The 18,370-nt window shown below is 33.8% G+C and overlaps 2 protein-coding genes across 2 annotated transcripts; both read left to right on the top strand.

The window, feature by feature from the left end:
* Nucleotides 1-2,559: 2,559 nt before the first annotated feature.
* Nucleotides 2,560-5,699, top strand: LOC103043540 (protein dbl-1). The gene is made up of 2 exons (XM_022679005.2): nt 2,560-3,064; nt 4,465-5,699. The coding sequence occupies exons 1-2, from the start codon at nt 2,773-2,775 to the stop codon at nt 5,226-5,228; spliced, it is 1,056 nt and encodes a 351-aa protein (XP_022534726.1). The 5' UTR covers nt 2,560-2,772; the 3' UTR covers nt 5,229-5,699.
* A 7,684-nt stretch (nt 5,700-13,383) lies between these two features.
* On the top strand, nt 13,384-17,453 carry pcp4b (Purkinje cell protein 4b). The gene is made up of 3 exons (XM_007232296.4): nt 13,384-13,468; nt 16,170-16,221; nt 16,497-17,453. The coding sequence occupies exons 1-3, from the start codon at nt 13,460-13,462 to the stop codon at nt 16,625-16,627; spliced, it is 192 nt and encodes a 63-aa protein (XP_007232358.1). The 5' UTR covers nt 13,384-13,459; the 3' UTR covers nt 16,628-17,453.
* Nucleotides 17,454-18,370: the final 917 nt, after the last annotated feature.

The following is an 18,370-nucleotide window of genomic DNA, read 5'->3' as shown; positions in this document are numbered from 1 at the left end:
AGAATTTCAACACTAACTGATTAGCTGATTGGGCAATATTATAAAAATAAATAAAAGACTTGAAAAAAGTTGTTTTTCATAGTTAACTGTAAAAAAAAAAATAATTTAAACAAAAAAATATGTTTATTCAATGTTTTAAAATTGACTTAATCCTATGCAAAGGTTTGTGCAGCCCTGGTTTAATGATACAACTCTTATGGACTCAGTATAAATAAATCTTGTAAATTCATATAACCTTAAATGTATCCTATAAGGCTGGGTTAGTCCTTAATTTGTGACAAACATTTTTTTTTACCATGTATTTAATTTATTATTATTATTTTTGTTTTACATTTTTCTTTCATTAAATCAGGCCTCTTTGCATCCATCTTCCTTCAGTTAATTTGCAGTTAGGTTCAATGAACTCGGCTTTATAATATGGAGACATGTACAAAGAATAAAACTAAAACAGTCAGTAGTGTGATTTAGGATTACCCTTTGGATACATATTTCTTAAATTTTCCTTCAGTCAATTCTGATGAAGCACATTCTGATATTCTAAATTCTAATAAAGCGTGACTAAGCATTTTCTAAATATGTATGCAATAAACCTTTCCATAAAGCACGCTTCAAATGTACTTTACGCACCTTCCTCTTCAGGGGGTGAGTCTGTTCAGGGTGTGGTACACCCTGCTATCTTTCTTCAGCAGGTCACTTTACTGTCGATGACTGTCAAAATAGATCCCTCCTTTTGTTATCCTCACAGCTTGATTACTCAACATGCTTCTCTTTGAATTCTTGTAGGACCAAGGTCACTACGTGTTCTGAATCATACCTGATTATCTTTCACATCACGTTTAAAATCAGTGAAATAATACAGAAATATCACATCACAATATCTGTAATTTGTAATTAGTTTAATGTATTTTTTGTATAAATTTGCAGTATTTTTGTATTGTGTTAAAAATGTAACGTTGTATCATATGATATTGCTGTAGATAAAAATCTGTTGTCATCGGGACAGTGGCGTGTGTGACCGTAAATGCACTTCATGCAAGCAACTGACTGTATTCCGGTAATACAAATCTGTGATAAGGGATTGCATATGCCAATGGAAAAAAAAAACAAGACTAGCAACCATATCCCAAAATAATATAAACCTTATAGGTTCAGTTAAGCAAACAATAAGAAACAAATTACTTAAGTGTTTTATAAAATAAATTATTATTATTATTATTATTATTATTATTATTATTATTATTATTATTATTATTATTATTATTATTATTGTTATTATTATTATTATTAGTAGTAGTAGTAGTAGTAGTAGTAGTAGTAGTAGTAGTAATAGTAGTAGTAGTAGTAGTAACTTTTATTCTAACTTATTATTGGTGAACATTTATAACTGAACTTTATTCTAACTTATTATTGGTGAACTTTATTCATTAAACTTTATTCTAAATGTCACTATCACATTCATTATGTTAATTATGAGGTTTTGGGGTTTTTAGGGTGTGTTTGTTTTTAGGTGTAGGTGTTTGTTTTTTTAAATATATTTTTGTTTTATTTTTACCATTATTTGAACCCTGTAGCTGCTTTGTATATCGTGTAAATAATTCTAGACAAATAAATCAATAGAAATACCCTAAAATACGCTGGAATAAACTCTTATTTTCATTTGAACAAGTTTATCCTGTCCTGTAAAATTTACATTTTATTCCACTGGACAGCAAAAACTGTACATTCAAACCATCAGAAAACAATGTCCACATCATAAGACTGGATTAAGCCTAAATCATATTTTTTATTGATATTTTTTGTTAAATCAGTCACTTTCTATTTTAATTATACTTCAAATTTAAAAGTAAGGTGAATAAAATGTATTCTTTTTTATTTAATTTAACTGCAATATAGATTCAAATACTAAGAAATTAGACAGAGAAAGAAAATGCTGTAGAGTAAACAGTATAGCACACAGTTTAACAAATAATGCTTGGTTTTACAGGGAAACAGGTAGTTATAATACATAATACATAATCTACAAGTTTACCTAAGGTAGCCTGTGAAGAATGACTACACACTGATGGGGAGTGTCAGACACTGGGGACATAGATGGTGCCAGGAGCCAGTGGAGAAGCTGCCAGTGGCAACAGACTAAACTATTAAAAGTTAATTCAACTCAACTCACAATTTCCCATTTGAGTGTATATGTGCAAATTTTATGTTTTATTTTAGTTTTCTGAATTTATTTGCGTTCAAACTAATTGTTCGTTTACAGTGCAACAGAGAAAGTGATTTGTTTGTGTTATACAAAGTTCTTTTACACGTGAAAAATCTTGATAAAGTGTCCGGTTTGGTGCTCCTCTAATGGAGAATTGCCCACCAGTGGCTTAAATGTGAAGTGGTGGCCTTTAGATGCCCTCACAATAAGATAAACTGTATTTGGTGATACAGGTGCTCTTATTCAGATACACCTTACAATCTTATTTTTATTACAGAGGTGGGCCAATGTAGTGTTAGGAGTCTAGCCCAAGGACTCTTGCTGATGTAGCACAGCATAGGTACCCAGACCTGGAATTGAATCCCAATCTCCCACATGGTAGCTCACTGGCAGGCGGAGGTGTTATCCACTGCACCACAACAATTGTTGACCAGTCTAAAAAGCTCCAGCACTGCCTCTGGTGTAGGTGAACAGCCCCTCAGCAGTGAGGCGTGGTCAGTGGTTAGTTACGGTATATATGACAGAATGTTCGGTGATTCAGCAACTGTTAGTAAAAGAACATAAAGCTAGTCATGCAGAACTCAGCAGCTCAGGGCTGTGCCTTCTTCATGTGGCTAATCTTCTTCTGTAACTCCAGGGTGGCAGAGTCAACAGCTCATCTGGGATACAGAGGAACAGATCACACTCTACAGATTCAGACTGTTAAAACATCTATTCTACAGTATCTAGGGATGGACAGACCACCAGAGTCCAGAGAGAAGATTTCCTACCAGAACATGCTGAGAATATTCCATCAGTATTCTGACCTGCAGATGAAGACACAACCTTTTCAAAAGGACTTGAGTCTATTCCTTCCTGCTACAGGTAAATGCTCCGCTTATTTGTTTTATCATAAAATACTTTATTTATTTTATAAAGCTCAGAAAAGAGCCAATTTTATGATTTTATTCATTATATTTTACCATTAGCAGATTTACTTATGTATATATTTTTTTATTTTCTATTCTGATTGCAATTATGCTTTTCAGTAATGTTCCTTATCAAACATGAAAGTTTTTTTATGTAATGCTAAAATATAAATCCTCAAGATTTAGTGGTGTGACGTCAGGCAGACAATTGACAAAAATCCTGGCCTGTATTAAAGCAGGAGTATTTATAATACAATTTCTTAATTTGTTACATTTCTTAAAATGACTAATTCATAAAATCTACTTTTTCACTGTAAATTAAACAAAAAACATTATAGGGATGCACTTTATATCATGCAGAAATAGCATTCTTCACTAGGCCTGTCACAATAATATTTTTTGTTTGTTGGTCCAAGAATTGCAATCAATAAATTTAATGCTCTGACAATTTGTAAAATAAACAACAAAATATTATCTGTGGAGTTTAATAGACTGTAGACTGCAGAGTCCTCTTTCTTAAGCGCAATCTATCATGACATATCAAGTCTTTTGGGAAAGTATTTTTGAAATAAGGGCAAAAATTAAGGGGTGGGATTTTTTAAACCAAAAAAACTACACAACCTTACATGCTTAAGCTTAAATCCATAATCCATTTATTCATTAAAATGGAAATGTCAAACATTTGTCACATATTTGTATTCACTCTTCATTAGTGAACATTAGGCTGTACATTTCTATGTGTTTAATTAAATAGAAATAAAGCTGCTTATGACAGATATTTATGATATATTAAAACATTTTTCAAGTTGAGAACAGTTCAATTGTGCAAAAACTTAAAAACCCAATAAACTGTTAATATAAAAATGTATCCACCCTAACAAACAGAAAAAAACATTAGGCAATAACACATATTGGGAATAATCATCAATAATTAAGCCTCATTAAAAAGTTGGAGTAAACAATCAATTTAGAAGTATTGGAAACTTAACAGAGCCAAAATTAATTTTAAGCGGAATATTCTAGAACCTTGTTCCACATTTCATAGTAGAATTTACATTTTGGGTTAATAATAATAATAATAATTATAATGTGCTGAGTTTACATTTATAGGTGTCACCTAAAATCCTTAGTCTTGGAGATGGTGATATATTAATATAAGTGATTTTAGACTAATTATAAATATTCAGAAAGGTGCCACACACAGTATAAGTGACACATCTTTCTTATATTTGGCTGCTCAGCAGATGCAGATTGACTGATGTGGATTGATGTCTGAAAATTGACTAAATACAAATAATCCAGTACAGTGATTTATTTATTATTATTTATTTATTATATACTTTTCTTTCCTTGCAGTTCAGCCATTGAATTCTCAGCATAGCCAGAATGAGCTGGTTCACTGGTTCAGAGCTGTATTCCAAAGGGACGCTCGCATCACAAAGAAGTTCATCCTGGAACAAGCACGACTGCAACTTCAGATATGGCCTCAACACAACCTCTTTACTCAAAAAATCTTGATTAAAATAGTCCAAAAAGTTCCAACCTCAAGTTCTTCCAGGGAGAAAGACATTGAAACACAAGTTTTACATGCAGAAAGCCACACAGTGACACTCGATGTTACAGCTGCTGTGAAGAAAATGCTTCTGCAGATCAATGATACTTTATTGACTGCTGATATAGGCATTTTTACCACAAATCCAGGGAGACCTGAACCTGCACCTGACCCTCAACTCTATCTGGAGCTGAAGATGAAGACGTTGGCAGGGAAAGCGAGAAAATCTCGGTCGACGAGTGAGAAAAGCCTGGAGGATGAGAATCACTGCGGTCGTAAATCTCTCAGTGTGTCGTTCGAGGAGATCGGCTGGTCGGACTGGATTGTAGCTCCTGTTGGATACACTATGTTTTTCTGTGATGGCTCTTGCCCACATAATTACAAGCCGGCCAGCATGCACGCCCAGGTGAAGTCTCGCCTGCATCGCCTGACCAAGGGAAAAATCCCCCGGCCCTGCTGTGTTCCAGCTGCCTACGAGCCCATGATTCTCATGCACTACGATAGTCGAGGAAAGCTGAAGCTTACGGCCTTCGATGATCTGATAGTTAGCAAATGCAACTGTGCTTAACTATTTACACCAAAAACCAGCACTGAAAAATACTTTACTTATTTATCTCAGCAGAAAAAACCTCCTAAAGACTTTTTAACAGCTTTTGCTAGTGGCTAGTGGTTGGTTTGGATGGTTTAACCTGGCCTTTGATGGTGATGGTGGATGAAAAGATCATCCTGATTTTATAGTCCACCTGGGGAACTAGTTCAAGACTTTAAGACACACTCATATATGCTGTAGGCCTGTCACTATAATTACATTATTGCTTAATGTTGAATAACTGTTGATGTCCTAAATTTTAACCATTTTTTTTGTTAGCAAGAGGAGCCCAGTAACGATCATGTACCGGTAAATGTGTTTAAATAGAATTGTTTTTTTATCTTTATTTAAGTATTTTTGTATTCTATTTCAGTATCTGATTAATAAATTAAGAATTTTAAAGGTTAATTCTTCCTAGAGGGGTGTACTTATTTATACTTACTTATATATATATATATATATATATATATATATATATATATATATATATATATATATATATATATATATATATATATATATATTAGGGGCATAGCATTTTCTTAAAATAACAATAATATTGTTTATCACAGTAATTTCTTAGTGCTGGTAAAATTTATGCTGTTAGCCTAAGGTTTAGGATAATGTTTATTTATAGCATTTTTTTACTCCAACACAGTGGCAAAAAAGACAGATTTTGTACACATTTGAATTAAATAAATTCAGTGCAGAACTTTTTTCAGTGTAGACCAATTGAAAAACTATTGTATATGATTATTATTATTATTATTATTATTATTATTATTATTATTATTATTATAATTATTATTATTATTATTATTATAACTACATTATTCTTAACTAGGCCTGTTGTTTGTTGCTCCCAGAAATGATTGCATAAAATTAATTTTAGTCATTTTTTATCCCTCTGATATATTTACTGTATAATGGCATAATAATTCAGATGAATCCTTTTAGTAAGCAACATTTGTTAACTATTGGAAGAACTCTGATACTGGAATTAGAATATAAACAATTTAAAATAATCTAAATTTATAAAAAAAGCTAAATTTACATATTAACTTGTTCAGGTTAAGATAAAATGAACATGAGGTCATGTAAATATATTGTGCCATAAATAAATAACATAATTATAATGACAGACCTACTTTTTTTTACATTTCATTCAGACATGACTTTGTGCAAAAAAATTGTACTGATTTAATTGGTTACATTCCTGACAGTTCTATAAAGGCTTAAGTAGGCAAACGTAATATTAATAACTTAAGAGAGAAAAATCAGTATGGGATGTCAGTATTAGATGTACAATCCACATTTTTTTCACAGTTATGGAATAAACTATTTATTGTAACATTCATTTTGTATTATGTTTGTTTATTTTATGTTTTATGATACTTATGTATTGGAATCTCGTTTTCTTATGTCTTGGCTAATTGTTAAATTGTGTCCTCTCACTGTTTCTTTTGTCAAATGTTAGCAATAATATGTAGTGCGATACTGTAGTGCAAAGTAAGGGTGATTTTTATTAAAACTTAGTAATAGTATTGTACATAAAAGTAGGTGTACATGATTCCGTTCAGGTAATTTTACAATAAAGCAAATTTTTATGACTGTTTTTCAAGGTTAGGGTGTGTCATATAATAACAGATATGACTGACTCTCAGCCTTGAACGCATGCATTTGTTCCATGCATGGCCTTGACCGTCAGTGAATGACGTAAAGGATAAACAAAGGTGATAAATAAGCATAATTGAGGGTAATGCTAAGTAATCAGCTATAGTGGAAGGAACTTTCCATATCATTAAAATAAGAAATCGAAAGGTCAGTAAAACAGATTTCCTGAACTCAGGTAAGCTCCTTCTGTGGATAACCATTACTAAAGGACAACATCCAACATATTTTTTTATTATTTTATTGCTAATTTATAGATATCTGTTTGAATAATATCAAGTCAAGTCAAGTCGATTTATTGTCAATACTGCATATGTACAGGACATACAGAGAATTGAAATTACGTTACTCTCCTTCCCAATTTTACAGCAAGTACAGATAATAGATATAATAAAGGAGAATGGGAGACATTATGGGTACAATACAGCAGGGACACAAATAGACATACATGAGACAAAAACAAGGTGCAGTAGTGTGGGGGAGAAATAGATATATAAATATAAGTAAAAAAAAAAGAAACAGAGATATAATATAAAAGAGTGGGAGACACTATATGTACAATACAACAAGACACAATAAACATACGTAAGACGTAAGACAATAGTGCAATATTGATGGTGATTGAGATGGAATGACAGTATAAATAGTATATAACAGTAGTGCAAATATGGTATATGGTATATAGCTTAAGGCTGGTAAAGTGAATGAGTGCGTAAAGTTCACAGTTTTTGGGGAATTAAAGTGAGTATTGACAGTGCAAGTATAGCAGTAGTGCAGGTATTGAGTGTGTAGTGCAAGTCCGTTTGGAAGGGACCAGTACTTTGTGTATTGTAGTGCAGAGTTTCAGTACTGTATTGGTGGGGGATGGGGGGCCAGGATGCTGAGTGAGTGTGTGCTGGGGGCAGGATTGGGATGGGGGGTAGAGCAGGAAGAGAGTTCAGCATCCTCACAGCCTGATGGATGGGGCTGTCTCGCAGTCTGCTGGTCCTCGCCCCGAGACTCCTCAGTCTCCTGCCTGATGGCAGCAGGCTGAAGAAGCTGTGTAGTGGGTGGGAGGGATCTCCTGTGATCACTGTTCTGATTGGCTGCCTTTTATAAAGCTTCATTCAAAAAGCAGTCTATGCAACAAAAGAAAAACACTTAAGTGGAGATTAAATGGATGGAAAGTGGGCTAGGTGGGTATTCGTAAGCAATGGCTATTAGTTGTTTTTTACCTACATTGTTACTGGGGCCCAGCTGGGCTTCCGAAATGGGCTTCATCACTAAACCCTCTTTAAACTCAAATAGTATGTGCAGAGTACTAGGGGTGTGCCATATCATATCGTACACGATAATATCGCCAACATTTCTGAATATCGTGAACGATTTTATATCCTAAAAATATCGTGCCATAACACTCACCCCTAATTATCACATCAGGGTACTACTTTTTCGGCTGTTTTAAGCAAAAGAAAAATTCACACTGTTCTCATTTCCTATTATACATCTTCTAGATTATATCTGCCCAGTATCATTTATTTTACTTTAATCCTGGATATATGGAGATATATGGAGTGCATTATTATTAGTAGTATCATGACATGACATTCATGGGAATGCATTCCTCCATGCCAATGGTTCTTAAACTTTTTATACCATGTACCACAGAAATTGCACAGAAATATATGTACCACACACATGCTTATGCAGAGTAAGCTAGACATGTAATCCACACATATACAAGTCATCATATTTTTGGCCAACTGGTCGGCACCTGTGGTGTGGAGCTTGTCAGCTTTTGCAGTCTCTAAGTTAGTAAGTAAGTTGTTAGATTGTTGTTTCTAGATAATACAGTATTTCCTACTGAGAATATCAGACTGAATTAGACAGAGGAAAACAACCAATGTGCCAAGCAGTGAGCTACAGTGTTTACAATCTTATTTAGCTATTAACTGGTAATGCAGAAACTGTAGTGAACTGTTGGTGACTATTGGTGGATGTAGCATCTCGTGTCTTTACTCTAGGGCCAGTAAAACTGATGTTAATAATTAAAAAACTATAGATGTTAGAATGAAGGACTGAAGTGTAGGCTTACTGGTACATGGGTAAACTTTAGATTTCAGTCCTTAATATTTTAATGCAAACAGTTTTTCTTTAATTATTTTTTGAGGCAATCTAGTGTACCAATAAGGGATGCTTTGGGTACCACCAGTGGTATCCGTACCACAGTTTGAGAACCATGCTCTAAACAGGCTTTAAAAATGGAACATCCCATTCATCTGGCACACACTATCAAGGCTCACTCACACTCTGATCATTCCTGTCGACTTGCCATGAGCACGTTGGCCAGAGTTGGGCTACACTTACAGGATAACACCTCACAACTTATACACATGTGGGTGTCCCCAATCTATCACATGAGAGAATAGTTGGCGAAGAAACCAAAACCTGATGCTTTTAGGGTTTTTTATGTCCTAGAATTTTTTTTTGCCTCATACATTGTTGTCTTGCAATTCATATTTATCTCACAAGAGGTCGCCCTTCACCAGACTAAAACAGAGATCTTTCATTTAATTTTAATTCAATTCATTTTATTTTTTAAACACATTTAAGTGAAGTATGGCAACAACAGATCCCTTTGTTAATTTCCAAGCTCTGCTAATGCTTACAAAACCATAAATGAGAACTAACATTAAACATATTTCATTTTTTTTACACTGATATTACCTTCTTATATATATACTACATGGTCTTGGTCCAAACTACCTATAACCAAATTTACCAGGAAGGTCCCCCTTAGACTCTCCCTCAGTTCATCTCTTTTGGTTTTACCTCAGTAGAGCAAAGGAGTGCAGCACCCTTTAAGCTAAAATGAGCTAAATATATTTACTTTATCTTTACCAGCAATCCAACACCTATTTATCCCACCTGTTTCTCACTCCACAGACTTCAGCCATCTACACCCTGGTGTCACAGATACAGCTGCTGGCACTCAGATTAAGAAAGGGTTAATGCATTATTCAGGCCACTTTTGCAGTGGTGCACCTCTTACACTGATGAGACAATGCATCGCTTCACACACAGGGAGAAAGTGCAGTATTACTGTCGTGTCCCAGGGTGTTTTATGTGAACATACCAAAACTCATGAAACTTCATACTGTGCAATATCTGAAATATAAATAACTATAATAAGTATCTAATAAGTCTCTAAGTCACCCCATAATAAGAAAGAGGAGATACCTGTTCTTTACACACTGAGATGTATTACTAGAAATATGTGATGCAATATATTAAATAATAAAACACTTAATTTATTAAGCACCTTTCACACATTAAAAAGCAGCTCAAAGTGCTCAAAGAGAGGTAATCAACATAAAAAGGACAAATGGAAAAGGGGAAAAAAACTGTAAAAGTAAAGTAAAATTAACAAATAAGAAAATACAATAGAAAATAACATAAAGAACTCTCAAAAATATGAGTTAAGTTTGGCTCCAATTGGTTTAGTGGACTAAGGCACTGCCACTATGATCAGGAGATTGCCTGTTTGAATCCTGTTCATGTAGCTTGTCATCAGCTGCCAGAGCCCTGAGAGAGCACAATTGGCCTTGCTCTCTCTGCATAGGTAGATGGTGCTCTTTTCCCTCATCACGCCTATGGTGATATCCCTCAGCACAAAGCATCTGTCGCTGCGCTTTCCTCCGAGCGCACTGTGATGCTACTCGCCAATGCTACACCAGCAGCAGTTGGAAAAGAAGCGGTGGCTGATTTCATGTGCATCAGTGTTTCTAATAAAATTAGAAATAAAATTATTAAGAAAATATGAGATTTTATAAGATTTTTCTTTTTTTTTAATAATGTAGAATATTTATAAGACTTCAAAGAAATCATTATTTCTCAACTTAATCACTTTATATTTGTATACATTTTCATTTTTTACATGGTGCACAGCCTAAACTTAAACTAATATACCTCAGCTGAGTATATAAATATTTTTAATTGATGAGTGTGAAGGTTATGATGTATTTGATGCTAAAATTACTTTCTTATTTAGCGTTCATTTTTTATTTATTAGGCCAATAAATAAAAATTAGGCCATGAGCAATGGCCTTAGAAAAAAGTAGTAGTCTTCACATTTACTCCCTATTTCAGTAAGTCCCTATTTCAGTTGTTATAGAAGTATAAACACTATTTTTATTCCTGCATATTTTTATTAGTTTTGTCATGTTAGTAATTCTGTAATTTCATGTATTAATTATATTTGCACTAAATTTACTTTCTGTCTTGGCTTTTTTCTTTCACTGTCAACAAATGACATAAACATGGCAAAGCTGTTACAGAATGTAGATATGGTATAAATAAAGTATATCTACATGAAGTTTATAATCTGCACATTCCCAATATATCTTAGCTTGTTTTAATTAATAATAATCTATCAATGATGTCTCTTAGCAAATAAATGGCCAAATGAATCTAATCTTTTCTTTGATCTCAGAAAGCTCTGGAAGTTGATGAATAAATTAGGCATACCTCCGGTAAGTCACACAATGCAGCCTGGTTACGAGAGGGATATTACATGACCTGCTGTTTAGGATAGTTATTCCAGGCCAGTGTAGTCTTTCCTGTCACACTCCACTGTGCTAAAAAGGTTTTCAGTTCCCTTTCAGAGGCAGTTTACTGATGCTAGTGATGCCTATAGGTCCAGAAGTGTGGTAGACCAGTGTTTAAACTGGTGTTTATTAGAGATGTATAGTAAGGAGGAAGAACTACTTCACTACTGTACTTACGTGGTAAAATGCTGTGTTTGTATCTACTAGTGTATTATTTTTTTCTCCTACTTTAACTTTACTTCAATACATATTTTCCATGAGTTTAATATTTTTACAATTATAACAAATGTTAGAAATAATTTCAAACCCACATTATCACTAAAGCCAGAGCGATAAATTATCTACATGTCGCAGAGATTGAGCTGATCATATAAGAAGATCTTGCTGCTCCTGTTCTGCCTTTCACTCTGAAAACTCTCCACTGCTTTCTGTAATAATTGCACTAATAACACAGTACTGTACTTTTTCTTTTAGTACCTTTTTTGATAGTGTAAGTGTCAGTTGATAAGATTTTATATTTGTTTTATTTGTTTATGAGTATTTTTGTATTATTTCATGAAAGTAACCATAATGTCAGTTTAATTGAATAGAAAATAAAAAATTGGAGTTTTATTTTAATGGTGAGTAAAAAATATGCTTTTAAACTTGAAGAGAGTGAAGGATTTGGGAAAAACGATGCACAGTTTTTTGATCGTGCTTACCGTGTTTGGAAATTATTGGAAGGAAATGTAGATTGTTTTAGGCATTTTTCTTATGTAAGACTTTTGTTGAACACACATTTTCCGCATCCATTACTTTCCAGAGTGCTTCCTAATTCCTGAATGACAACAGATACTGGATCTGCTGCCATAACAGATAGAATTCTTGTACTTTTACTCAAGTCTGGGTTTCTAGTATTTTATACATGTCCGATGTGTATTGGTGATAAACTGCTAATAGAAGTATCAGGATGATCAGTGTTCCTTCTCCTTATGCAGTTTAGCATCACGTATGTATGTTCAGGTAAGATAAATTTGACAAAAAAGACAAATAAAATTCCTTTAAAAGGCTGCAACTCTGATTTTGTCAGCTCAAACTCATTTTAACCAATTTTTCAAGATTTGAGATCTTGTATAACTGAGCGTAATAAAAGTATATAATTAAAAATCATTTTTTAATTATTACTAATAAAACACTTGTTTGACTATGAAAATGAGGTGCAGTGTGATTGGTTGTTGTGGCGACATCTGCCGACAGAGACATGCAAGCGCAGAAACAAAACAAACAAAACAGCTTTCTATAGTCTTCATAATATCATTTAATACGTTATTTTACTGTAATCTAATGTTTGTTAGTATTCAATATGCAAAACAATGTGGCACATTGTTTCATTGTTTCATATACAGTGTTACAATATATTGTGTGAGATAATTCATATAAAAAATAATGAAACTATTTATTTTACTTAAATAATTTAAAACATTATTTACATTAGTTGTGCAAAGTTGAATATAAAGATTACTTGGCAGAAAAATAATAGTGACTATATTAGATTAGATTTAAAAATATATATGTTTTTACCAGAAACTGAAATATGAAAGATGCGTCTGGACTATGACAGAATTTACAAGAAATAAAGCTGTATATATATAGAGTTATATATTAGTTCTCTTCTTATTTTGTTTTATTTAACAGCACAGCTCTGTGTTACACTCCAAATTCACCGGTTATTGGTCTGTAAATTTAAATACAGATCAGTTTTATTCCACTTTTAAACAACTGAGAAATCAATGAACATATTAATCAGAGAGGTGGAGTCTAGACCAAGGCAGACCTTTTCTTATTGGTTGAGAGTGAGAATGATGAGAGGGTTTAATAGTTTATAAAGCTGTCTGGCAGTTGGTCTGTGTGGAAGAGAGGAGCTGTATTTCTTTCCACTGCTTTTAAAGAACATCCCAGAGATTACACTGAACCATGAGTGAGGTAAGAGCTGCTGCTTTTACTACTGAATAGAATAGTTAACTGTGACTGAATTTGGTTATTTTACATGTTTTTGAAATATTAATGAATAGGAAATATCATATGCATTAATAATTATACCAGTTTCTTTAGTTTCTCTTCAGCAGATCTGATTATTATTTTTTTTATCTGTAGGACCTACAGGATACTGCAGGATGTATTAACCTAATATTGCATTCAGACAATCAGCACTTTTTGTGATAAACTAAATTTAAGCTGGTCATTGATGGACAATGTGGTTGAACAGCTGGTTGACCCTATTTTTTAGTCGGTAGGCTGGTTGGTTAATCAACTCTTCATTCTGACTCAGTCAGAATAATGTTTGTTACATCTGATTTTGGCTGTACTGATTGGTCAGCTTGTTGACACTGGCTGTAGTATTCAGTATTTGCTTTTCTCAGGATTAAAACAGGTTAAGCAAGGATGTTCCATTTAAAACACTTTATCCATCAAGAAAAACTACACAGAAGGTGTAGAAACAAGGAGGTGGTCATAATGTTATGCTTGATCAGTGTGCATATCAGTGTATTATGGTTTAACAAAAAGAGAAAAGTGCTCTAGAGAGGGGGATGTGGAAAGCAAGTTGAGATATAATTAAAATAAGCATTCTGTCTTATACAAACTGTACTTTTTAAATGTATTTTTGTGCTTCATCTGGTGAGGATGGTTCACAAAAGGGAGAATGGTAATAAGTGTGCTAAAAGTAAAACTGACCTTAGACTATACTTAGTATCAGCTCATTTTAAAAGCTAATTTTAGAACAGGGTTAACTGAGGTGATGACCCTATGGATAATTTCATGACACCAATTTATTTTACAGGCAATGTTACGTAGAATGGCTTACTGCACTACTCTCAGTTAAATTTTACACATTTTGGTGACTTTTCCACTTACCTTTGGAGTTGAATGTTGATTGCACTTCAAAACATAAAAAACAGTTAGCTTGGAGTTTACCGCAACTGGTTTGACAAACTTTTACTGGTGTTTTAAAATGAGAAATATGTGAATATTTATGCTTAAATATGCCTTATTTTACCTGCTGTGTGAACATGGCTATAGACACTTGCATGACAAAAGCCATGCAGTTGATGGTAGCCCAACAAATTAGGCTTTTTTAAGTCTTGATAATTTATAGAAAATTTTGTTGTTAAACAGTCTAAAAGCTGAAAAAAAAAGATCGGCCCATACCAATATAATTCTGATATTGTGATGCATCCCTAACAAACAAAAAAACTTCTAGTAATGTTAGTAAGGGATGAAGCTGAAATTTGGAAGTGTATTATCTCCCTAGATTTAAGATTTACAGAAGCTCACCTAGAAGTACAATTAAAGTATATATTTATTTAGAGTCCTGCAGTGGGAGTTTCACTGAGTCTGCCTGTAACACATCACTCTCTTGTACTGTCTCTTTGTATCTCTCTTAAATGTACAGACGTTACATTGCTATAACTCCCAAAAGAATCATACATACAGAGTCATTTCACCAGTTTTAAGGCCCACAAAAAACTGACAAAAAGAGTCTAAGGAACGAGTGTGAAGAAAACCTGAAAGCACTGGGTAATTACCATAAAACATCTTCAGTAGTCTTCTTTAAATGTGAGCGAGCTCTGTTTTATGTCTGCCTTTGCACTAATCCGCCTCCACTTGTTCAAAGCCTGGAGCAGACTGTAGGGGATTCAGGGCTGTTTGATGTTGCTGAGGCTGCTGGGTGCTGGCTGTGTGTGAACAGAGAAAAAGATTAAACACTAAACACAGTATGTGGAATTGGATGTGTTTTTTTTTTAAGGTCATTTGGGGACAACCTAATAGTAACCCGAGGAAAACAGCAAAAAAACACAGTAATCAGCCCTTTAATCAGGCATTTAAAATGGCTTTTTAAAAGGTCAATAAGAGCGTTTTTCTGTTCTTCTATTAAAAGCATAAAATCAGCTGTAACTGGAAATATCTGTGCAAAACTGTGCTGGACTGAGGTGCACAGCTTTCAGCATGTGCGTTTACAAGCACGTGCCCAGCCATGCGGATGGAGGCCGTGCAGTTACCTCGTGTTTACTCCTGTACCACCCTCGCACTTCTCAGGCAGCAGCAGCCTGTCACTTACACAGACACAGAGACAGCGCTGTGTATCTACTTCTGGTGTCAAGAATCAAAACGTTGCAACATGACGTGTTTGAGTCTCAGTGAATTATACACTGCCATGCCAAATGTCATGGCACAGGATCTAGTATTGTGTTCCATGACTTTTGCCATTAACATGAATTTGATATTTGCAGTTGCAGACACTACCAGTCACAATCATTCCTACCACACACTGCATTGTCCACTGTGGGTGGTAATGCCTTCTATGATGTATTACCAGTAGCCTAAACACTTCATTGTGGTTTGAAGTAGCCCAACTTCTTAAAAACTTTAGTTAAAAAAAAAACACGTATTAAATCACTATTTAAAACTTTCAGAAGTTCGTTAGAAATATGAATTTCATAAAGGAAATGCTGAAGAGGAATGAGACAGGACAAATTACAAGAAGTTGAGTGTGGGTCAATATGACTGTGGATTCTAGGCCTTTGATTGGAAAGATAATAAATGGGAGTAAATGGGAGGAACAAGGTATGGAAACTGTTATTATTTATGAATTAAAAATTGAATGTTTTTTTTTTTTCTTTTTCAGAGGCAAGGATCAGGGGCAATGGGTGGCAACAGCAAAAACTCTGGAGGACAAGGTAAATTTCAAATAAATGTCAAATAAAATTCCAGTTATTGGGAGAGTCAGAGTGTGATATTTTATGATTTTTAATAAATATTGTGATTTGTTTGAAAAGTTGTTTGTTTGTAAGCTGCTGCAGAGAAAATCCTCACTGAACAATTACACTTCATTATCTTATTCTTTTAAAAATGTTTATCTGGGAGATTAAAAAACGTATCCCATTCCAGGATGACCCAAAGAAAAAAATTCTTTATCTGTAAACATACTCTGATTCTGATGATTTGTCTCCAGATGCTTCCAAAAAGGATGCTCCCGAGGACTTTGATATCGACATGGACGCCCCTGAAACTGAGAAGGCAGCTGTCGCCATCCAATCACAGTACAGGAAGTTCCAGAAGAAGAAGCATGATGACAAGTCCTAATGGCTGTGGAGGAGAAGACCCAACTTCTGTCCACCGGAATGGTGTGGTGTGATGATACTGCATGTGATAGAATGTCATTATGTTTGGGACTCAAGGAAGGAGTAAGGACTGAAAAAAGGAAAGATGCAACCTCTCAAGCACTGACATGTTTCATTATGTATTTTATTAATTAATTAATCAATCAATAAGTCTATCAATCAATATTGGAGCAATGCCAAACAAGAACCATTTTGGTTCTAAAAGTACCTTTTAATGGATGGTTGCTTTGCAATGTTTAAACCATCGTATTAAAGGTTCTATAGAGAACAAAAAGTGGTTCTTGTATGACTTTTCTCCAAATAATTTAAGGATTGTTTATTTTTGGGTTGTATTATTGTATTTTTTGCTTACTGCTGCTTCGATATATTTTAGAAATGTAGTGTTATAAATTCAACTAGATGCATCCAAAATATCTGTTCAAGAGGATACCACTACTTTTTAAGCTTGAGGTCGCCATGCAATGCAGATTTCTTGAAAGTCTGTTTGTAGGCTGTGTAAAAATGCATCTATTTCTCTTTCTGTAACTGTGTCATGCTAATGAAAGAGGACAGAGTGGAGTAAATAGTGTGTAACACTCTGTTCTACTTCTCAGAGGACCTTTAGATACTTTGTATCCATAAATAATTCACTGCATTAATGTGCTGTTTACTGAATTCCACATTCACTGGTTTGATACAGCAGATTGCATTAAAACTGAAGATGAAAGGACTGATTTTGTTTTTATTTCTTGATATTTGTTTCAGGATAAAAATGAAGTCTATGAATAAACATACATGCATCTTTGAAATTCTACCTCCTGTCCTTTACTTACTCTAACCAATATACCAATGCACACTCTCAGAATAGACCTGTGTAAAAGATTATTTTGACATCACTGCCACTGAAAATCAGGGTTAGATAATAGATCAATAAAGTCATCTTGTTGTAATCAACACCAGGTTTTTATATAGTGCCACATTTTGCACTCTGGGTCTGTGGTAATAAATAAGTTCAGAAGCCTTTTCATTTTATTCTGCTTACCTTTTTCCCCTAACATCACTGGATCGAGTTAGATCGATTGATTTTGCTAAAGTTGTAATGTTGCTATATATAAGCTAATGCTAATGTGCACCAGTTAGCAAGCAGTAAGCTGGATAAATAAAGGTCTCAAAGATAAAGTGGGCTATAGAAATTGTACAAATTTCTTGAAATTGTATATTGTTTTTTTTTTTTTTTACATCTTTCAATAATCACTGAAGGATTGGCAGAGGTGAAAACCACTTTCAGTCTGGTGATTTTGAGCAGTGTAGTCTGGGTTCTGAGTGCTGACCTAACAAGGCATAGCCCGACATGTTTCAGTATTATCTACAATATTAGCCCACATTGTGACCTACATTACGTCCCTGCTGAAAAATAGATTTAATAAAAATTGATTTAATATAAGCAGCAAAAAAAAAGTTCTAAAACAATAAATCTTATTTTTTCCTCAGATAAGAATTTTTGCCTTACTAGCATTGCAAGTGTACGATTATTTTTGCTTATTTTACAAATCATTTATCTTATTCAGTCTCACTTACATTTTTCCACCTTATTTTAAGTACAGCAAAATAAGCATTAAAGTCAGCAGTCAAGCTTGTGTCCAAATATAGGCCAAAAATGGTGATTTATGCTTGATTTTTGTCTATTTTCTTACTAAGAAACAAATGATTACCATATTGGCCTTTT

Source organism: Astyanax mexicanus, chromosome 4 (genome assembly GCF_023375975.1).
Source record: "Astyanax mexicanus isolate ESR-SI-001 chromosome 4, AstMex3_surface, whole genome shotgun sequence".
Classification (NCBI taxonomy): Eukaryota; Metazoa; Chordata; class Actinopteri; order Characiformes; family Acestrorhamphidae; genus Astyanax; species Astyanax mexicanus.
This window is presented reverse-complemented; position numbering and strand designations above follow the sequence as displayed.

Bases quoted from the DNA above. Each gene is read 5' to 3' on its own strand.
- LOC103043540 (XM_022679005.2), top strand. From the start codon at position 2,773: ATGCAGAACTCAGCAGCTCAGGGCTGTGCCTTCTTCATGTGGCTAATC. The intron at 3,065-4,464 runs GTAAATGCTCCG...CTTTCCTTGCAG, and splicing joins TCTATTCCTTCCTGCTACAG to TTCAGCCATTGAATTCTCAG.
- pcp4b (XM_007232296.4), top strand. The intron at 16,222-16,496 runs GTAAATTTCAAA...ATTTGTCTCCAG, and splicing joins CAAAAACTCTGGAGGACAAG to ATGCTTCCAAAAAGGATGCT.